General features: G+C 44.5%; 1 protein-coding gene and 1 long non-coding RNA gene across 6 annotated transcripts in view; one reads left to right on the top strand and one right to left on the bottom strand.

Annotated features, from left to right (window-relative positions):
* Window positions 1-4,382: 4,382 nt before the first annotated feature.
* PARD3B (par-3 family cell polarity regulator beta) overlaps window positions 4,383-22,521 on the bottom strand; it is a 604,960-nt gene continuing 586,821 nt past the window's right edge. For all 5 annotated transcript variants that reach the window (XM_075934324.1, XM_075934322.1, XM_075934323.1 and 2 more), the window contains one exon: window positions 4,383-8,698. In XM_075934324.1, coding sequence (XP_075790439.1) covers window positions 8,338-8,698 — 361 coding nt within the window. In that variant the 3' untranslated portion in view covers window positions 4,383-8,337. The remainder of the gene's footprint in view (window positions 8,699-22,521) is intronic.
* LOC142830256 (uncharacterized) lies at window positions 5,036-21,645 on the top strand. Its single transcript, XR_012905407.1, has 2 exons — window positions 5,036-5,140; window positions 21,402-21,645. It is a non-coding gene; the product is annotated as an uncharacterized LOC142830256 (long non-coding RNA).

Below are 22,521 nucleotides of genomic sequence, written 5' to 3'. Positions count from 1 at the left end.
GAGAAGGAAATTGTCAGGTCTTTGAATTACAATGACACAATTCATTACTTTGCAACAGCTAACGCTAGGAAAACAACATTTTTTGAAGAATTTAGTAAATACATGTTTTAATTTTATGCAAATATGATGACTTAATAATTTGTTTTGTGATATGTAATTCATACTGAGGCCCTTCCCTGCCATTGGCCCCTCATAACCTGACTGTGCCCCATTTTGCCAGATCCCTAGACATGAATATTACATGTCTGAACTGGGCTCATTGTGTTTAGGAGAAAACTGCTGGGAGCATTTTGAACAGGAAAACTGGATGTGGGGCCAATAGGGGCCAATATGCAGCGAGGCATATTTCCTCTTTTATTTTCAAGTCACCTTTTCAAACCTGCTGCTCTTCTGTATGCACAGAAAAACATGGACATACCCAGGCTCTTAAAGCATGAGGTTTCTGCTTTTAAAATCTAAGCTGCAATTTAAAGCAGCACTTTGTGGGGCTTTTAAACCCCCCCTTCTCCTCCCCACCCCCTTGGATTCACAGATGTGACGCATGAAAAACTCCAATTCAGCAGAGCAGCTCCTAGATTAAATCACACAGTGTAGGTGAGGCTTGGCAGAGTAGCCGACAGCTCATACTAATAGGACCAAGAATTCAAAGAATGGGGTAGATTTTAATGTGAGTTTATGTTTCTTCTAATGAATTTTAATGGCAGCTTTCACTACTGCTTCTATGATTCATAAGAGAAAATTAAAATCCTACCTTGAAACTTATATGACAATGCAGTTAACATCTTGCGGTTTCTGGCATTATCTCTGAGAACCTTTCAGTCCCATTTCTATGGTGCATTGTTTTCCTCACAAAACATATTTTAAATATAAAACATTGAATGCTCATTGCTTCTTTATAGCATTTTTATTCATTACCTGCTGGAGGCAAAGGGCATGGGTTTTATATAGAATTCTCAATTGAATGTCTTATTTTGGAGTTTTACTCGACTGGACATGTTTCCCAAGAAATTATTTTCTTTCAGATGCAGATGTTCTTCTGGAAACGTGATGCAAGCCAGTTTCCATTTAGGGCCCCTCTGTGCTAGATTTTTTGCTGCAAGAAGGGAGGCTGGGTGGCCAGTTTTCGACTGGAATGGGACCCTGAGAGCTTCAGTCAGCACCACTAACTGGACTGTCAAAAGTCCAGCTCATGGTGCAATTGCGCTAATGCAGACTCCCTACCTGTCTTGGCTCTGCAGGCTCCCAGAAACTGTAGCATGTCCCCCCTACCAGCTCCTACACATAGGAGTAGCCAGGGGATCTGCATGCTGCCCCCACCCCAAGTGCCAGCTCTGCAGCTCCCATTGGCTGGGAACTGTGGCCAATGGAAGCAGCAGGGCAGTGCCCGAGGACAGTGCTGCACACAGAGCCACCTGGCCTTGCCTCCGTGTAGGAGCTGGAGGGGGGCTTGTCTGGAGCTTGAGATAAATACCCCCCAGAGTCTGCATGCCTGATCCCCAATCCCCTGGCTCTCCCAATCCCAGCCCAGATCACCGTCCTGCATCCCAAGCCCCTCAGACCCAGCACCAGCAGAGTCTGCACCCCCAACCAGAATCATAGAATCCTAGGGCCGGAAGAGACCTCAGAAGGTCATCAAGTCCAGCCCCCTGTTCAAAGCAGGACCAACCCCAACTAAATCAACCAGCCAGGGCTTTGTCAAGCCAGAACTTAAAACCTCTAGGGATGGAGACTCCACCACCTCCCTAGGTAACCCATTTCAGTGCTTCACCACCCTCCTAGGGAAGTAATTTTTCCTACTATCCAACCTGGACCTCTCCCACTGTAACTTGAGCCCATTGCTCCTTGTTCTGCCATCTGTCACCACTGAGAACAGCCTCTCTCTAGCCTTTTTGGACCCTCCCTTCAGTAGTTGAAGGCTGCTGTAAGGGTGTGACAACGCAGTCGGGGTTCCCCCGTTCCTGCACCCAAGAACAGACTCGGCCAGTCGTAGACTAGAGAGGGGTTTATTGTTCCTTCAGGATACAGCACAGCACATATGTGATGTGGCTACAGGGGCCAGGGCCAGGATGCCTCAGACCCTAGGGTTAGGGGTCCATCCCCCTATGCCCCCAGCTTATTCTCTTTTCTCCATGCTTCCCAGACAGCCACTGCCTCCCTCCCAGGCCCCTCCAGCCAGGTGCTGGTCTCCACCTTTCTCCCTTTGTCTCTCTCCCTGGGAGGCTGAGCCCAGGGCTACGTCTACACTGGCACCCATTTCCGGAAATGCTTTAAACAGAACAGTTTTCCGTTATAAGTATTTCCAGAAAAAGCGCGTCTACATTTGCGGGATGCTTTTCCGGAAAAGCCCTTTTTCCAAAAAAGCGTCCGTGCCAACGTAGACGCGCTTTTCCGCAAAAAAGCCCCGATCGTCATTTTTGCGATCGGGGCCTTTTTGCAGAAAATTCTACTGGGCTGTCTACACTGGCCCTTTTCCGGAACAGTTTTTCCAGAAAAGGACTTTTGCCCGAACGGGAGCAGCATAGTTTTTCCGGAAAAACACTGACCATTTTACAGTAGATCGTCAGTGCTTTTCCAGAAAAGCAAGTGGCCAGTGTAGACAGCTGGCAAGTTATTCCGGAAAAGCGGCTGCTTTTCCTGAATAAGTGGCCAGTGTAGACACAGCCTAGGTGTTTGGGTTAATACACATTTGGAAGAGTCAGTGAGAATCTCACATCACAGCGCAGGGGGACCCTGGGTTACAAAGCAGACAGTCCCCCACTACGCCACAAAGGGTGAGGGGCACCCAGCACCCTGTCCCAGCTTTGGTCCCCCTTCTGTCCTTTGAACCCCTCAGTCCCTGCCTGGAGCATCTTCCTACACCAAATCCCCTCATCCCCAGCCCTATCCCAGAACCTGCACCTCCCCCACCCTGCACTCCAATCTCTTGCCCCAGCCCAGAGAAAATGAGTGAATGAGGGTGGGAAGAGTGACAGAGGGAGGGGGAATAGAATGACCAGGGGCGGGGCAAGGGGTTTTGGTTTTGTGAGAGTAGAAAGCTGGCAACCCTCGCTGTGAGCACTGCCAGCACTGGCTTTTTGGATGTGTGGCTTGTCAAGCACCTTTTAGGCCCATGCCAAAGTTATTCCTCTTGTACACGGTGATCACAGCATTGTCCCCAGGAGGGATATTGGATATCATGTAATTGAATAGTCGTGTAACCGTATGCAATCTCAGCGGTTCTAGCTGCATGACTCATTAAAATAGATGAGACTCGCTTGGTTAAAACCCCACATATTTCTTTACGCAAAGAGGAAGCAGTGATGGAAGCATGATGCAGTTTACGCCCTGTGAGCGCAGTTCCCAGGGCAGTAGAGTGCTGCATTTGGGAAAACTTGGAAAACAATTTGCCTTGCTTCTCTGGCAACTACATTATTTTGAAATAATGATTATTGTGTTTTCTACTCTGCCTATGCCTTCTAACTATCTCTAGCTAGCTCTCCGGTTATCTTTAGCAAAGGGGGAATTTGCAACATGCATCAACACTTTATCTACCATCCAGCTTTAGCTAAAAGTCCCAATTCTTTGACTGGAGACCTTTCAAAATTGGTGTCCGTGTGGATCAGAAGGTAATGTGTGCTAAGAAGAGCATCTTCCAGTGGCCAGGCGTCGCATAGCGGCTCTCGGTTTCACATCTTCATGGCCCTTGAGAATTCCACACAGACTTTTTTCTGGCCAATATCATCCCTGCCTGGAGTTGGTTGAATAACAGGAACAGTTCAAAATACAAGATGCAAGGTTCCAAAATAAAATCTTTCACCACATCCCCAAAGTTCATTCTCTCTGGAGTCCTCTATCACATCCGGAGCTCTTGTTCTTTTCCTGGCTGCTGTTCACAAAGCCACTCCTAGCCGAAGCTCAGTTTTCTAGGTCTGCCTTCCAGCTTAAAACTCTTCTTCTAGTCAAGGGTCTCCTGCTGGCACCCCCTCTTGCTGCAATTCCTCTGCAGCCTCTGCTACATCTTCCTTTATAAGATTCAGGTGCCTGCTTTATAAGATTCAGTCACAGGTACACTGGACCCTGTTCCCTCTTAAAGGGGGTCAGTCAGCAGATGACAGGAGTTAATATGTCTGTGAAAAGTGCCATGGGATCAGGACGTTGGTTTTATAACACATCTGGAATGTCCAATAGCAGAGCATCTCCTACAACACTGCTGGGGCACTCATTCAAAGCTGGCTCTCAAGGAATCAAAGTTAAGTGTAATGAGTCATTATAACCATTTCCTGCAGCCATGCCAGATTTTCCTTGAAGTTCTCCCATAAATCCTGACCACCCCAGATCACAGACCAAGAAACTGAAGCCTTCAGAAGTGCCAAGAGGCAAGAGAATCAATATGCAAACAGATGGTGGTTTATAGTCTTAAAGCCTTTATTTTAATGCAAAATAAAACAGGTAAAATTTATATAGTTGCATATAACAACAATGAAAAATCATTTGTGGTACCAATTTTTTTATTTTCAAATTTGGTGTTGAACCCTCAGTGCCCCATGATTTCACAATATTTTGTATTCAACACACACAACCAGAGTCAGGTAAAAAAGCCAAGACCAAAGAGAAAAGCGACGGTTCAACAAAACATCCTGGTTTATATGTTGATAGTAAACAGGTCTCCATTTTGGGAGGAGCAATTCCATTTCAGTGGAAGACCTCAGGATCAGGAGGCCCCAGAAGAGAAATCAGATGGGATTCACTCAGATTTCGGAAAACCAAATCTTTGCTGATGCTTATGAAGAGGAGGAGGTAGCACTTTCACTCTATACAAAAATTAGGCAGCATGTGACGCTATTTCTAGTTTGTGTGAGCTGGTGTTTAGGGCAATGTGCATTATTTAGGGAACAAGGGTTGTTTTTATTCTTGGGTCCCTCCCTTTTCCCCCAGAGTCATCTTATAATAGTAGTTATCACAGTGGTAATGTTTCCTCACGGACCAATGTCAGTGGATCACTAGTGCTTGGTCACTCAAAGTCACGGATTTCTATTTGTATCACTAAATCTTTCACAGACACAGTCCAACTGCCCCTTCACCAGAATCAGAAAGCAATGTGGCAACTCGGCCAACCCAGCCCAGCAGTGTGGGGAGTCGCAGCAGCCCTCCTGGCATGCAAGTAGGTTGCTTGTTTAATCTTGACTCCCACTACTGTGCACATGTACAGTGTTCTGGCTCCTGCAGTAACCAGGGTTATCCTTGCAAACTCTCACGGCAGGAAGGTTTTTGCTGGATTGGCACATTTTTGATGAGGGAATGTGAGGCAACTATGTGTCAAGAGCATTTCAGACACATAACACTCCAAAGCATATGGACATATGGGGAAAAGAGCAACCTGTTACTTAACGGCTCTTTTAGATTTTGCAAGTGGTGTATTTTCAACTGTCAGTTGTAGCACCTCGTGAAATTTGCACGGTACATATTTTCCACAATATGGTGCTAAAGTCGTACATTTTACATTGCACAGAAGCAGACTATATCTACAGTTGTTATATATCATACTTTGCAAATACTGTACCTCTACAAGATATTAAATCAGCCCAGACGAGCCCCCGCGATTAATGAGATGGGCTGTAATACCTTTTGCTTCTGTCCCCCAGCAAGGTCAGAAGTTTTCTCCTTCATAGCTTCCAGCTGTATATGATGCATCCATATATATTATATTAGTGTCTACTTCTTTCTATTTTTAAGTTTCTTCTGTATTACCTGTTGGGTAAGATTAACAACTTGCAAGGTGCTTGTTTGATCTGTGTGCCCTAACCAAGTGGTGCCATTGCAGTCAATGGGAGCTTTCACAGGAGGCATCAGGTTACATAGAGACAACTGAGCAAGCCCTTCAAAGGCCATAAATAACCCAGAAGCTGTTTCCATCCTGGTTTTATTTGGCCCTGGCTCATGAAATACTGTAAATGAGTTCTGTAAGCTGTGCTGTGCAGAGGAGCATTTGAAGGGTTAGTGGGTAATGAATGATAAGGCAGTAGCTTATATCCAGAGCTGTTCTTAATTGTGGTCAGGCTTGATCAAGCCACTGTCACAAATACAGAGTTTCTTTACAGCTGGAGCAACTGTATTTGGGGATGTATTAAAAAAAAAAAAGGAAAACATTTTAATTCACTTTCACTTCACTTTAGGTGGACCTTCATGCTAGCAGCTATCCTAGGGCTACCAAATCTTTATTAATTGGGTATATCACAGTACCACCCAGTACAGAAAGCCTGTTCAGCGATGCCGGTGTGTGGCATATACCCTACACAGTGTTGTCGAGTGAAACGGGAATGCATCTGATGATTGGAAGGGCCCTTTGTGAGTGCAGCAGTGTAAACCGATGAGACCCAGATTCACCATGCACTCTAGAGATCAAATGAACCCTTACCAGGCCTGACAAAGGGATACACACCCAATGAATTGGGAGGGGACCTGTGTAATGAATCCTGGTACATGTGCTGCATACCAAATGGCGTGAGCCAGGCCAGGTCTGAGGCCTCTTTCTGAGAGGAGAGGGTTCAAATTAGCTTCTGATGCTTCCAAAGCCAGAGCTTGAAGAATTACGGATGCTCAGAAGCTACTTAAAATGTGTTTCCAGTTCCAGGCTCTGTGGCTCCCTAAGCGGTACTTAACATGACAAATCACTGAGAGAAGCATCCAAGCAAGTGAAACCTGCTTAGATTGGGTAGTAAATGTCTGTGGGCTGTGAAGTCGCATGGCTGGGAGGGACATTTCAAACTGCCTCAGGGCATCTTTAACTTCCCCTCTAAGCCTGTCAGGCCACCTCCTCTTCCTTCTGCCCTAATCCAATGTCTTTGGAGAACTGGGGGAAAGAGGCTAGATCCCTCTCCTACATTCTCTCCCTCTCTCCCCATTTGTCCCTCTCCTTGTCTTCTCTTTCTCCATCAACCTCAGCTTCTCTCCTCTCCTACGTGTTTGAAAAAGCCTTTATTGTTTCAAACCATTCTCCTCATTCCTGGTTTCTTTGTACCCAGCTTCTAAAGCAATCTCTCCTCTCACATCCTCATTCTCCTCCCCACTTCTTGTTGCTTTTAAAAGCCTAAAATCTCCTCTCCCCTCCCCTGGCAGGTCACTGCCATGCAAATTGGCGTTTGGCACTTAGCATGGAATCTGCACTGCCAGAGGCTGAGTTTCCTTTCTTGAATGCAGTGGGTCCTGCATGAACAGGTGAGAATTCCCAGGGCAGGAGCCAGGCACGGTCACAGCAGGCGAATAGGACAGACGCTTACAACTACAGATTCAGAATTAATTAACTGATATGCCAGAAGACACCTTTATGCAAACCTGAGGAGAGTGGGGGCAAATAGTGGATTTGCCCTGCCTGATCCATCTGAATACTTGATGGAGCAGCATCTTTAATGGCCCTACCGTACTTCACGCCTAAGGCCAGGCATAAATAGGATTAGCTCCACTAAAGTCCAGGAAGCTACACTTATTGACAGCTGCTGAACATCTGCCCCCAGGCGTTGCGTTTAAGAGCTGTGCTCTGTATTAGACAGACACACGGGTACAGACAGACAGACTTTTTTCAGATGGTGCCTCTTCCCCTAATTATCTTGTAAGGTAGTTTTATAAATACTCTCCAAACTGCCCGACAGCTGATGAAGATTATTCCGAGTCCAACTGTACCATTAGCAATATGCAAAGCAGATAAACTTGATGCAGACCTACTCCAAATATGAGGGCTACCAGATGTAAGCTCCAGCAAACAAGCAGAAAGAGGGAGACAGAGGCAAGATTAAAAAGCAGGGACTACGGCATTCCCCAAATTTTAAACAGCTGGTTAAAGTGGGAGATGAACAGCATGGAAATCATGTGTAAACTCACTGCTGGACGTGGCACAGACTATACAAGATTCTTTGCTCCTGAGAACAGCCTTGCAGGCAGGGAGCACTGTACTGCATACGTGTCAGGTCACGAGAAGGCTTCTCTGATATAATACTCCTGTGGTGTGGATCCAACGTGGACTCTCGTGCTAATACCACTGGTCTTTTACCGACGGTGTGCTGTGTGCCTGTGTAGCTATATGTGGTAAATCGCCCTGAGCTGTACTAACAGTCACACTTACTTTTTAGCCATAACTTCCTATTTTTAACTGGTGTTAAAACATTTGACTGTTAGGTAACTCACGTACCTAAAAGGCACTGTATCTTAATTTGATATGGCCCAAGATTCCTATGAACCTATTCTGAGGCCGGATCAGTAAGAACGATTCCAGTTCATGTGCCATCCCTACATGCAGTTAAGCTTGTGAGGACCAAAAGCAGGAATCCTCCGACCCAGCCCATGCTGACAAAGTCCAGTTTTAGGCTATACAGCTGCAGTCATGGGATTCTTCTGCCTGGAATCCGGCTGTCTATATTGGTATTGGTCCGGGCTGCTCCCACGCTGTCTGGTTCGGCTCGTTTCATTGTAAGCTGGCACTCTGTGCATCTGGGGAGGTGAAGGTGGGACATCCTGACGGAGGGGTCCCTTGTGCTGGGTGGTTAGGTGTTGGGCTGGGTAATATGGGGGGTATCGCAATTCTGCTGCCCTCAGATCTTGTGCTCGAGAGTAGTTTCCTTTAGAGGGGTGGACAGCAGGCTGCCCTCCTTGGTAGTATGGAAGATCTCTCTCTTTGTACATCACCCGTGGCCCTGTTAAATACTCCATGGGTTCTGCAGGTCCACACCTGGGGAGGAAGAAAATACATCTAGATAAATAAAGCAAAATTCCAAGCCAGCAACACACTGTAGTTAAAGTTCTGCATTTAATGTGGGACAGGAAATACCAGTGACTTGACCTGATGAGTCAAAGCAGAGCTAGAGAGTGAAAAAACCCTCCCAGCTGCATGCTGCAGTATCTCTAATACACAGGACACTGGGCGCAGGGGTCCTGCGATCATCATGGCCCATCAACAAAGGAAGAGCCCTTCAACTCACAAAGCTGGCCTCCTTTCATCCATTTGCCATAATGGAAACAAAGACCTTTAAACAATGTGTGTATGATTGTGTCTTATCTAGCCTGAGGATAAACAGATGAGTTTGGGCTACAGCTTTGCAAATCCCGTAAGCCTTCTGTGCACAAATAATCACACCTTCCAGCCTTGGCTCACTTTTTTCTTCTAATATGTCAGACTGTGAAATTCTCAAAACACTGTAGTGGGAAATTTTGGAACTCCTGGAAGAAACACCAGGGCTGTTAGGATACAGTATTTGTGTTTAATGGGCTAGCCGCCAGTGAGGTTTCAAAACCCCCCTGTGAGTTGGAGAGTCTGATGTTAAGCCTGTTCTGTAACTTGTCTGCATCCGTAAGGGTTTGGCAAGCGCTGGTGCATGTGAAAAGCAGCACGTGATTATGTAATCCCAGCGGATGTTCTATAAAGTCCTCTTGTACCTTTCTGTCTTAAATTCCATGATTTACGCTAATGAGGGATTGCTAGTTCTCCTCAGCAGTTTAATGTGTGATACTTCTAAAAGGCAAAAATAATCCTTGTGCATAGATATGTCACCGCAGCATCTCTTACAGGTCAGCACAATTAGCAGTTTTACCATCGTGGCTGCAAATGTCCTTATACTTCACTAGGGCAAAAACTTCCATTGACTTCAGTGGAATTTTTTGCCTGAGTAGAAGCCCAAGGAAGGCTTCAGGTATTCTAACCCAAAGAGAAGTCTGAAAATGTGAATCAGTAACACCTGCTCTGGGGCACAGGACTGAACTCATCAGCTGTTTCTTTAAATACATTGATGTGGATTTATTAAGCTAATCTCTATTGTAAAAGATATGAGGTGTCCAACTGGCTGCTGATGACTTGCACTTCCTCCACCAAGTCCTCTCTTCTCACACAGTGCTTTTATAAGCCTGCCTCTCATTTCTTAACCCATGCTCCCCTCCCAGATGCCATCGAAAATTGTTTTGTATGAAGTGAAACACAACATGTGTTTTTCTGCTGCACTCGTTTAAGCCCATGGGGTAAATCACAGACATAGGCAATGAACAAACATTATCTGCCTTGAAATGAACCTACAACACTCCCCCTGGAATCGCTTAGTGCAAATGTTTCCTGTTTAAAATGGAAAGAGAGAAAGGAAGAATTCCAGGCCTTGGACTTTTAGGACCCGATGGTCCCCAGAGACTTTTTGCTTTAAAAACACAACATTATAAAAGACAGACACTCCTGGTTTGTTCAGGAGACAGTCCAGGCAAAGTGCTGAAGAGGCCGAAGCCACCCTCTGAGATACTAAAAGGACTCTTAACCCACATGTGTTCAGACAACTGGCGCGTCTACTCTCACACATAGGCCTGGCCACAAAGTCTCACTTCCGCAGCAAGCCGCAGGACTGCTCTGGGTGTTTCTATCAGAGGGGGTGAGAATGATGACGAGCCAGCCACACTGTGCATGGCTACTGGAAGCTTGTCAGTATGTGCAAGAGGAATTAAAAGCTGAAGCAGTTGTAACTCAAGAAATAAAAGGAACAAACGCGTGTGTGTCATACTTGGCATTTGTTTCCAAGATCCGAGAGAAAAGGGTGTTCATCAAGCTAATGCTCATATGTTTTAATATCATTTTTCTTAGCTGTTCTCATTAAGACAGAAATATTACTAATTGTGTTTTTAAAAAACTCTAAATGATGCAAATGTGCCTAGGACAGATGCACAGCCCAGTGGGAGCCTGAGCCATTTTGAATTGGACCCTTGATACAAAGCTGAACTCATGATGTTAAAGTATTTTAAACGTAATGGGTGGGAACCAGATTCTGTCAAAGCTGCAATGACAGCTGCTCTGGGAACAAGCAGTCATGCATCACTGCTTGCACCCTCGTGTCTCTTTACTCTTCAAGGGTCTGGATGGCAAAGGCAGCACGTTATGTGTCCACACAGCGGGGAGGAGGAGAGGAGGCTTTGGACAGAGAGGGAATGGCTTCTTTTCAGACGTGTGACAGAGTAACATTTGGGAATGAAGAATCCAGATTCAACCACAGAAGTACTGAAATGAGGTTTGATGGCCAATTTTCCCCATGCAGAGGGGAAGTCCCTCTTTGGGGGGTGAGTACAAATGGATGAGCTATGCCTGTGGGGCCAGGGACTGTCAGTTGGAGGATGGGAAGGAACGGACGGGGTCAGGCATGATTCCACTCCGAGAGACCCTTTGGAAAAGCCAGCGTGTTACTATTTCTGCAGCTTCCTCCACACTTTGGATAAAAGCAGCGCACACTTAAAAGTCGTCTCTGAGGGCCAGTCCTGGGGAGGCTATCGGAGCCCTGGCAAGTCTGCTTTGCTGGCAAGCCTCAAGGAGAAGGATCTGAGGAAAACTCAACAAAGAATTCTTTGTGGATGTGTTAGCCCCCTTGCCTGGATCCCTTCCTCAGGGATGACCCAAGCCATTGTTCCTATTTCTAATAAGCCCTGGATGGTGAAACTGAACTGTTCCCTGATGATTCATTCTAGATCATCTTATGATCCCTTCTGGCCTTATGCTCCATGTTTCTACTACTCCCCTCCCCCCACTTCATGCTTGTTAGATTATTATGTGTGATTTGCTCTCAGATCCAGGCTGCTGGCATTAAAGGGAGCCAGAGAGTGGTTCAAAGTACTCTTTGGAGCCTCCACTCCCTACCTCATGTTAACGTTAACCAGCAGTTAAAAATGTGTAAGACTTATTTTGTATAAGGGCACAAAAAAAAAATCAGCTTTTTAAGCCTCTACACTCCTCCGACTCACACACCAACCTGCGGCATCTTAAATGTCGTTCCCAGGAAGAGCTTCCCTCACAAGAGTAAAGGAAGAAGTGGGGGCAATTTCCAGGAATGGTGATTCCAGAGGTGAATGCATTGCTACTTTGAAACACCTCAATTTTCATCTGACCTTATATTGTCTGCTTGTGTGTGTTATTACTTTTCTTTAAAAGAAACCCCATAAGCCAAACCAAACACCTTTGTAATTGCAGCCCCTTGGACATGGTGTTCATTTCTGAGTAGAAGCAAAACAACTCTGCATTTTCTCTTGGCACAGGACCTAATGAAATTCTTCCCTCCCTCCACCCGCTCTGTTTTTGTTAGCTGCTGGGGGGGTTCAGAGTTCAGAACGCTGGCTCACACCTCTCCAGTGACCCACAGATTGTGGGTCAGATCAACAACTTGAAGTGGAAAATCACTGCTCTATGGGACCCATCCAAACCTCACAAATTGGGTCAAGCGGGTCCAGCCACTCCAAAGGGCCTGATTAGGAGCATGCCCTTTAGGAGCACATGCTGAGTGAGAGCTGAGCGGACCCTCAGCTGTTTGCTTTCTGGTCAGTTGTTTGACCTAGGGGCCAGTGGGCTTAATGGCTGGCTGCAGATGGGGAACTTAAACAACAGCACGGAAAGGAGATGATCTTGTAGTTCAGTCTTTTACTGACTGGCTCACTTGTGCATTTCCCAGTGAAGAGCAAAGATGCAGGACCAGCTAAGTTAATATAGTTCTTGTCAAGGAAGTTGCAGAAAGAGAGAAGGGCAGGAACACGGTCTTCAAGGAAGGAATCAAACAAAACCTTTAGCACAGCCTGAATACTCACTCCCCAAACAGTGACAAGATGTAGGCAATGTGTCTTTTAAAAGCCTGTTTATTGAATTGGGATGATGGGACATACTATTCCCCACTCTCAAAGGCATGTCTAGACTTGCTTTCACTTTCAAGAGAAGATATGCAAATTTGGCACAAATTTGCATATATTCTTCCAATCGCTTTTTCAAAAGAGGTTCTTTCGAAAAATAAAGTAGTCTAGACACGGTTCTTTCGAGAAACCCCTTTTTTGAAAGAACTGTTCTTCCTAAAAAAAAGAAGTTTACACGGTTATTTTGAAAAAGGGAATTTGCATATCTTCTTTCGAAAGTGAAAGCAAGTCTAGACGTGCCCTCAGAGAGAAGGTATGGCACAGACAGAGGTCATGCCAACTTCCCCTCATTCCCTGATAACTTGTTTCAATCCCTAACCTATTGGTTCGGAGCTGTGTTGGTTGACCTTTAAAACACTGATCAGGTAGGAACTGCGATCCATTTCTGTAATTAGGAGCCCAATAGAGCCCTTGTTTTAAAGGTAACCTGCAAAGGATGATTAAAATATTGTGCCTGTGCCGTTTGCTGCTTCTTGCTGATGGATAAAGAAGGCCTGAAGATGTTTTTCTTTTCCAGTTTGTTTTTGTGACATTCCCTGGCTTTGCTATGGATCTCTGAGAGCTTTCAGGGCTGTTTACATGTTAACTGAAAGGAGCAGAATCCTTAAGGAAGCTCTTGTTTTTCCAAAAAGTTAATTTAGTGATTAAAATTAAATGGGTGTCATTGAAAAAGTTGCATATAAACTACAAATAGCTTTCCTTCCCACTTGCTCAACTTCTGCTTTCTTGGGTCTTGTGATGTCCCCATTTCAGTAATTCTCCAGTTATCAGAGTGAGAAAATGTTTCTTCTGCTCTGAAGAGAAGTTCTTATTGAGATACCCCTCAAAGAGTCACATACTCAGTAGCTAATGGAAACCTACACTTGGCTGCATCATCTTTTGCATCCTTTTTGATGGAAAAAGTCTATGCAAGACTTTGTCTTTGTTTGACATGTAAAACCTTGATCAGTTAGGAACTGTGATCTATTTCTGTAATCAGGAACCCAAAAGAACCCTTGTTTTAAAGAATGATTAAAATACTGCGCCTGTGCCCTCTTCTACTTTGTCTACACTGGCACTTCTTGGGCAAACTTGCTGTTCAGGAGTGTTTAATAGAATATTCCTTCCCCCAAACCAATGAAAAACGCTGCTGTGAACAGGGCTTTGTCAGCAGGATGAGAAAGCGGGTGCAGCTCAGGGAGCAGTGAAAGTTTTGGTCAGCGGGAGAACTCTCTCTTGCCAAGAAAGAGCAGCTATACTGCGTGCCTTTCAGCAGCATAGTCATTCCACTAAAAGCTGTGTGGTGTAGCCATAGACTGCTTAGAGAGATCCTGGGTGATCGCTTGAGGCTACAAAAGCCATGATGGGAGTGCTCAAGAAAACAGGGTCATAAAGGACCCTGCATCACAATGGAGCGATACATATAAAGGGCCCTAACTACATTGAAAGGATATAAAGAAGATAAAAACCAAGAACAGATCCAGGAATGAAACGAGGCAAACAATCTTACAACAACATACAAAGTGCTTCTTCTGAGAGTTTGCATTTAAAACTACCTCCAACTTATATTTTTAAAAATCCTGGTTGCAATGTAGTCGGTCCCTCTCTCTCTCTTTCGCTGATATTTAAGGTCCTGGCCCATAGCAGAAAAAGCAGTGCTGGCTCTAGGCGGTAGCACCAAGAACTTCAATAGCTGAATATTCAGCGTGCACATGTAAGTGGTATAAGTGCCACTGTAACTCACACATATAGCTAAAAAGTTGATGCAGATTTTTAAAAAGTCACTGCATTGTTCATGGTTTCATTAAAATCTGTCATTTTGCAGGCTGGTTACTCCTAAAAACAAATGTTCTGTGCCATTTCAAACCAACATGTATCAATGAAGATAATGGTTTTTGCATTTAAAAAGCTGGAAAAACTCCCAAATGTTATATCGTAGCATGAAGAGGAAACTGCAGCACAAGGCTCTGTTGTAGCTGCCAGTGAAGACGCTTGTACCTCTCAGTAGAAGGCAGATGTCTAGCAATGTCATGCTAACCTCAAACATACCACACACAGATTATTTATGGGCTGAGCTGGTGGAGGTGCTGTCTCCTCCTGTTCTTTTATCAACAATGCGTGACTACAAAATCAGATAACGTAAACTGATACAATCCTCAAGTCTCATGTAGCACACGCCATGCAGAGAGAGCTGTTTTTAGTTGGAGGACTGTGTTTGGAATTCCTTCCACGACAGGTTTCCAGTTACCAGACCCTCATCCCTACTGCAGGCATGAATGTGGTTGGACAGGGTTAGCAGAACACTTTGCAATGGATATTACATAGCTTTGATTTCTATAGGCATTGCAGACCCATAAAAATAATGATCATTCATGACCTATATTACTGGAAAAAATGGAAAAACACCTACTTTTGCTACTTGTATTTGCTTTGGATTGCAAGGAGAAAAGGTACATCACAGTTTGCTAGGAATTCAATCAGGGATATATTACGGACACAAAGCAGATACCTAGGGCCTGATTCTCCTTTCACAGAAGCTTTACACTGTTGAAACTCCTCTGACTTCAATAGTTACCCTAGACTGGAAAAGGGCAAATCTAGTGCCCATTTATAAAAAGGGAAATAAGAACAACCCAGGAAACTATAGACCAGTTAGTTTAATTTCTGTGCCAGGGAAAATAATGGAGCAAGTAATTAAGGAAATCATCTGTAAACACTTGGAAGGAGGCAAGGTGATAGGGAACAGCCAGCATGGATTTGTAAAGAACAAATCATGTCAAACCAATCTGATAGCTTTCTTTGCTAGGATAATGAGTCTAGTGGATAAGGGAGAAGCGGTGGATGTGGTATACCTAGACTTTAGTAAGGCATTTGATACGGTCTTGCATGATATTCTTATCAATAAACTAGACAAATACAACTTAGATGAGGTGACTATAAGGTGGGTGCATAACTGGCTGGATCACCGTATTCAGAGAGTAGTTATTAATGGCTCATAATCTTGCTGGAAAGGTATAACAAGTAGGGTTCCGCAGGGGTCTGTTTTGGGACCAGCTCTGTTCAATATCTTCATCAACGATTTAGATATTGGTATAGAAAGTACGCTTATTAAGTTTGCAGATGATACCAAGCTGGGAGGGGTTGCGACTGCTCTAGAGGATAGGGTCATAATTAAAAATGATCTGGACAAATTGGAGAAATGGTCAGAGGTAAACAGGATGAAGTTTAATAAAGACAAATGCAAAGTGCTCCACTTAGGAAGGAAAAATCAGTTTCACACATACAGAATGGGAAACGACTGTCTAGAATGGAGTACGGCAGAAAGGGATCTAGGGGTTATAGTGGACCACAAGCTGAATATGAGTCAGCAGTGTGATGCTGTTGCAAAAAAAGCAAACATGATTCTGGGATGCATTAACAGGAGTGTTGTGAGCAAGACACGAGGAGTCATTCTTCCGCTCTACTGTGCGCTGATTAGGCCTCAGTTGGAGTATTATGTCCAGTTCTGGGTGCCATATTTCAACAAAGATGTGGAGAAATTGGAGAGGGTCCAGAGAAGAGCAACAAGAATGATTAAAGGTCTAGTGAACATGACCTATGAAGGAAGGCTGAAGGAATTAGGTTTGTTTAGTTTAGAAAAGAGAAGATTGAGGGGGGTTATGATAGCAGTTTTCGGATATCTAAAAGGGTGTCACAAGGAGGAGGGAGAAAACTTGTTCATCTTGGCCTCTGGGGATAAAACAAGAAGCAATGGGCTTAAACTGCAGCAAGCGAGATTTAGGTTGGACATTAGGAAAAGGTTCCTAACTATCAGGGTAGTCAAACACTGGAATAAATTGCCCAGGGAGGTTGTGGAATCTCCATCTCTGGAGATATTTAAGAGTAGGTTAGATAAATGTCTATCAGGGATGGTCAGTGTTTGGTCCTGCCTTGAGGGCGGGGGACTGGACTCGATGACCTCTCGAGGTCCCTTCCAGTCCTAGTGTTCTATGATTCTATGACTGACTCTAGCGTAAGAGTTCATCGGCACAGTTTTTGCTACTCCAACAAGTTTTGAATACACTTCAGAAACCAGTATAAAGTGGTAAATTCCAAAATATATGTGTACACATTAAACCTCTCTGGTCCAGGACTCTCTGGGTCCAGCAACATCCATGGTCCAATAGGATCACAGATGTTGCTAGACCAGAGAGCCCCTGGATAAGAGAGATGCTGGGAGGTGTTGGGAGTCTGGTGGCAGAGGGCCTGGCAGCCAGGAGTCTGGCCAAAACCCGGAGCAAAGCTGGTCCAGTGGCCAGGGGCTGCTGGCCAGGAGTGAAGCTGGGTTGGGGGGGGGTGGTGGCAGCTGGAGGACAGCTGGGACCAGAAGCCAGGTGGGGGGTGAGGGGTCTGGCATCAAGGGGTCCAGTGGCTGGAACCAATCTGGCAGCCGAGAGCTAGGCCAGGGTGGGAATGAATCCGGTCCAGAGGCCAGGAGCCCTGGCCAGGGCCAGGAGTGGAGCCGGTCGGGTGGCTGGGGGGCTTGAAATGGAACTGGTCTGGATGTTGGGAGCCCTGGCCAGGGCCAGGAGCAGAGCTGGTCTGGTGGCGGGAGTAGAGCTGGTCCTACAGACAGGAGACTGGCAGCGGAGTTGGTGGCCAGAAGGGGAGCCTAGTCAGGCAGTTGGTGTCCCTGCGGAGAGCCCAGAGACCTGCAGCAGAAGGGCTGGAATTGATCTCCTTTGGTCTGGCAAGCTCCCTCGTTTGGGACTCTCAAGGGTGCTGGATCAGGCAGGACCAATCTGTGGTTGGATCATATATGGGTGCTAATATTGGTATGGTAATAGCAGAACAAAAACTGTGTACAGATCAGCCTTAAGTGACTGGAAAATCAATCCATTTTCTCTTTGAAAGCATATCATGGTTAGCCACTAACCAACCAAAAATATTAGAGATGACTGGACACCAGCAAATGCTTGTCAGAAGTCTTATGAAAACAGCTTCTGTTTGCAGGGCACATTTTAAGGAAACTTGATGGTTGGCAAACATGAGGCAGAAAAAGAAGGACTTGGGTGGACAACGGTACCACAGGTGGATTAAAAGGATTATTCAGCCACAAAGAGATTGTACAGAAGAGATCGCCATCGTTGTAAACCTTCTGTAATGGAGACACCACAGAAGCAGCAGCAGAGGGACACATTTGGAGAGGTGCTGGGCACCCCGAGCTCCCACTGAACTAATTAGAAGTTGAAGATATTTATTAGGTGCCCAGGGCCTCTCAAAATTGAGCCCAAAGCAGGGAATTTAGGTCCTGATGACAACACAGACCACACAGACCAACAGAGGCACAAAAAGAACAAAAAACAATTAATTTAGTGACCTGATGGAATGTTTTAAACTTCTACCATGAGATGACAAGAACACAGGTTGTGTGATGTCCCCAGGGAGTGTAATGATCCCTTTTGCATAGATGAGTACCACTACAATGGCAATTGTGCTAAGCCGCTTACAGACAATAGGAACAAACTGTGCTCTATTCTGGCCAGCATTAGAATTTATGGAGGGATTTTCACAAAACACTCAGCATTGGCTAAACTCTGCTCCTATTGAAAGTATGTGTGAAACACCTATTGATTTCAGTGGAAGGACTTGAACCACCTTCTGAAAATCCTCGCCCTGTGTGTAAAAGCCACTCTCCTTGTCTACAAATATCAAGAGCCATGATAATTAAGTAATTAGGTGAAAAACCAAAAAAAAACCTCCAAGCACAGTGGTTGGTATTCTGTAAGTACCTGATACAGATACAAGACAACTGCTCTGTAATCTTCCCTCGCTTGCTCCCTCTCATTTTGTTCATATGCTCTCGAGCGTGGTAAATCTCCTCTGGTGGGGTATATGGAATAAAGAACTGCCTATTGAGCAAGACATTTCTATTCTGTGATCTTTTCAAGCTTATAGGGGGTTTTAAATAGATCAGAAATTTAAGTGGCAAGTCATTACCACATATGTCATTTCAAATGTTCCTCATTATTCGACACTGACTAATGCCTTGTGAGTCATTAACCTCTTGGCATCAGCAGCCCAGTCTCAATACTAGGTAGTCATGTCTCTTGCACTGAAAGCCCCCACATGCTATCATGTGAAAGGCCTGGATTAGATTTTCAGGTCCCCTTGGCCTTTTGTTTCCTAGATCAGCGTGGGCTAGATGCTCACTGTAGAGACAAAAGTCCTCAGCTTCTTGTAAGCCTGTCTTGCATCACGCCGCAGTTAACTTCTCTGACCATGCAAGGGAGTTATGCTCTAATGGGAATCCTATCAACGTGTCCAAACATTGTAATGGATCCTTACCACCAGTGGGCAAGTGTGAAGCCAGGGGAGATTTTGTGTCTGGAGGGAAAAAAATCAAGTTATATTCCGAGTATAGAAAAATCCATTTTTATATAAGGAATCTTGTATTTTCAAACCTTCAACAAATGAAGTTTATGTAAGGGGTTTATTTTCAGGATTATCAGCCCAATACAATAAAAGTCACTTATTTTCTACTAATTGTTGAAGGGTTAAATCAAGCTCAAACATCTCAAACTGACAAAAGAAAAGAAACTTCAGGACCCAGCTGAATATTACATTTAGATTTGGACTTGCACCCAAGGATAACAAATACTGAACAGGTGCAACACTGCTACACTGTGAGTGATGTTACACCAAAGTCTCTCTGAAAGATGTTATTTATATTCCATGAGCCGCTAGGGGCTTCCATTTAATATTAGTCCCCCACTGTGTTAGGCACTGTGAGAGATTGCCTCTGTCCCCAAAAGATCATGGTCTAAAATGACAAATCAGACAAAGGGTAACAGAAGGAAAGAAAAGCAGAGAGGGGAGAGGTCAGGTGATTTGACCAAGATCACACAGCAAGTCAGTAGAAGACCCAAGAGTCGAATACAGGTTAGTCCAATATCCTACTCAGTCCTGCTGCTTTTCTGGGTGCTGCAAAGATAGAAATCAAAGGCCACAGCGTGTTTTTAAAAAGGTAATCCCAATGCCCCATCCACAATTTCTTCTATTAAAAAGGCATACACTCAGGCTGTATGCAATGTCCAGAGCCGCACGGGAGCTATTGCTGTATATATAATAGTTTCTCCGTTTGCCTGTACATTCGCTGAACTACAAGTATCCAACTCATTTTGTACAGAGCTCTAAAAGTCTCTAAAACCAAATTCCATTCCATTCGTCATGTGGAATGAATTTAAAGCACAGTGATTATTCAGCTGTGCTGTTAAAATGGTTTTCATCAAATAACAGACATCATTAAAAGAGTCTTTCTAAGTAATAACAACCGAAGCTAAAGTTTTCACTACTCCACCCTTGGGATCTGAACATCCAGTCTGATTTTCAGCAGGCTACTACAACCTGTAAGATGCGTTATTAATGTTGTTGCCAAGCTTTTTTTTTAATCATCCTTCATCTAAATTAAAACACTTAAAACAGCCCTCCCCACCGCCGCCGCCATGATAAAGGGTGGTTGTCAGCTATACCTCCCATGACACAATCTGGGAGGGAAAAATCATCATTCAATACATAAAGGAGATATCTAGTTGGAATAATGGTAGTAGGTTATTTCCCCCTCCATTTATTTTTGTTTCTAGATTCAGTTAAACTCACTGAGATATCCTATTTTGTTTTTCCTTCTGTGCAGTAAAACCAACGCTCAAAGTCCTACGGAAGCTGACAGTGGCTTTGCATAAAAGCTTTTCTGGTCTTTCTTTAGATGTTATTTCAACCCACATTGGCTCCAAGCCTCTGATTTACTGATTTGTTCCTGAACAACTCAAAGAAACTGTAAATCCATCCTTTATTCCCTATGTCTAATTTTGTTTGATTCTAGACTTTTACTTCTACCAGCATAGGGTATTGTTTGTACAGACTCTAGATTTCTCAGCATAGTATGCTCCACTAATGCTCCACTAACCACCCCTTCTTCAGCCAATCAGGAGACATCAGCTGCAATCATTTACATCTAACGGTTTATAACAGAAGTGACCGAACCTATAATTTTACAGCTGCAGTTAAGACACGTACAACGTGTGTCAATCTCCATATTTGCGAAGGCGAATCAGGTAATTATACCTGACAACTACTCCCTTTGGATCCACAAGCGAGGTTAAAACTTTGGGGGGTGGGGTCCCTCATGTTTGGCCCAGATATAACGGGGGTAAGTCCTGAAACCATTGCACACCTGTGACCTGGAATCTCCTAGGCTGAGAGGACAGGAATGCTCAACACAGCGCATAGAGTTGGCATAGCTACGACAATGTGGCTGCAATCACCCCTGGAGCGGGGGTGCTTTTGGGCTCTTTATGTTAGCTTTCTTCTTCAAACCTCCCACTGCTACACTAGCCTCAGTGCAGCTGCTTCTGGGGAAAACCTGTAGATTGGACACTATCTTGCTAAAGATTTTACGCTGCCTACAGAACTACCCTTTTTATATTGCTGCCCATCACCATAGTATCTGACCACCTATTTCCCAGTGGACTTTCAGGGAGTCTCTGCCATTTGTCCCTTTTCTGGCTCAAAATCGAGGAACAAGGCTTGGCGTTTTTACCATCTGATTCAGATCAGACCAAGTATAGCCCTCCTGTTACATTAGAGAGAGTGCTGTACACGGGGGGTTTAAAGAAAAGTGCCAGTGTAAACACCACCACCTTTCATGGAAGGAGAATGGTCAGTGGACCAGCCTAGTCATGGATCCAAGCTCTCTCACATCTCAACCCTTCTCACACCTACAGGGATGCAGGAAGCCCTGGCACAGCAGAGCTCTGAAGATCCGTCAGGACATGGACTACTTGGGGTGCCTTTCCAATCCTGCCCTGTTCCTTTCCACTGCACAACTGCAGTTGAGGAAGAACCAAGATATGTCCCCAAGGATTGCAAAAAGTTTGCTAAAAGTAAATGTATAATACTGACGGGATTCAGAGCTAGAAGGCTGTAATCCTGTTGTAGTGATATAGCACTGCTAAAAGGTTAACCCGTTGCTCTGTGGAATGGGTTGTTGTGTCCTGTGTCTGTCTGAATTCTCTGTCTCTTCAATGCCTTTTATAAATACTGTATGTAATTAATTTTTACCAGATGTTAAGCAGCATGATGGAGTGTGATCTTATCATTCAATTGTATTCAGTGGTTTTCCTTGTTTACAAAGTTCTCACTATTCTCTAAAATGGCGGTATGGGATGGTTTGCTTATTTGATTAGATTAAGAGCCTAATTCTGGTAGCAGAAAGCATACTGTACTGAAGAGTGAGAAATAGCAGTGAATCCATTTAATTCTTAAAATCCCACCTCAACACATACAATGTAATAGCTTTCTCTGTGTGCATCTGACACACACACACATCAATGCATTGTTAATTTGAGACTAACTGCCCAAAATTCAGGAAATTCAAGATATAGTTCCCACAAGCAAGTGTAACTCAGCCCGTTGTGCATATGTAGCATTTTACTATTTATGGCATTAATTGTAATGCTTTTAGATATATATATGAGCAATGTGGCCTGTTCACAGATGTGAAAACCATAATTGCTGATTTTTATGCTCTTAATCTCCACATTAACCTAGCGGAAGTATTTTCTACATTTTGTTGCACTTAATTTCCTTATTTAAAAGAGTAAGATGGAAATATAGAGATTGGTACCTATTCCTAGATATTAAGCTGCATGCACGGGATCTTTCCCTGCAGACTGAAGAGGTTCATGCCTTTCGGTCCATATGGTGTAACAACCAGTGAATATGTGTAGGACTGAACACACTGGTCCCGGACACATCTTCCAGTCCCTGTTCACCTTGGATAGCCTCACTGATCTCTCTTTCATGTGCCAGGTGCACACCCTCTGACCCACTGCATATGTAAAC

The sequence above is a fragment of the Pelodiscus sinensis genome, chromosome 7 (genome assembly GCF_049634645.1).
Source record: "Pelodiscus sinensis isolate JC-2024 chromosome 7, ASM4963464v1, whole genome shotgun sequence".
Classification (NCBI taxonomy): Eukaryota; Metazoa; Chordata; order Testudines; family Trionychidae; genus Pelodiscus; species Pelodiscus sinensis.
The sequence above is the reverse complement of the archived record's forward strand: the minus strand, read 5'-3'. Positions and strand labels throughout refer to the sequence as shown.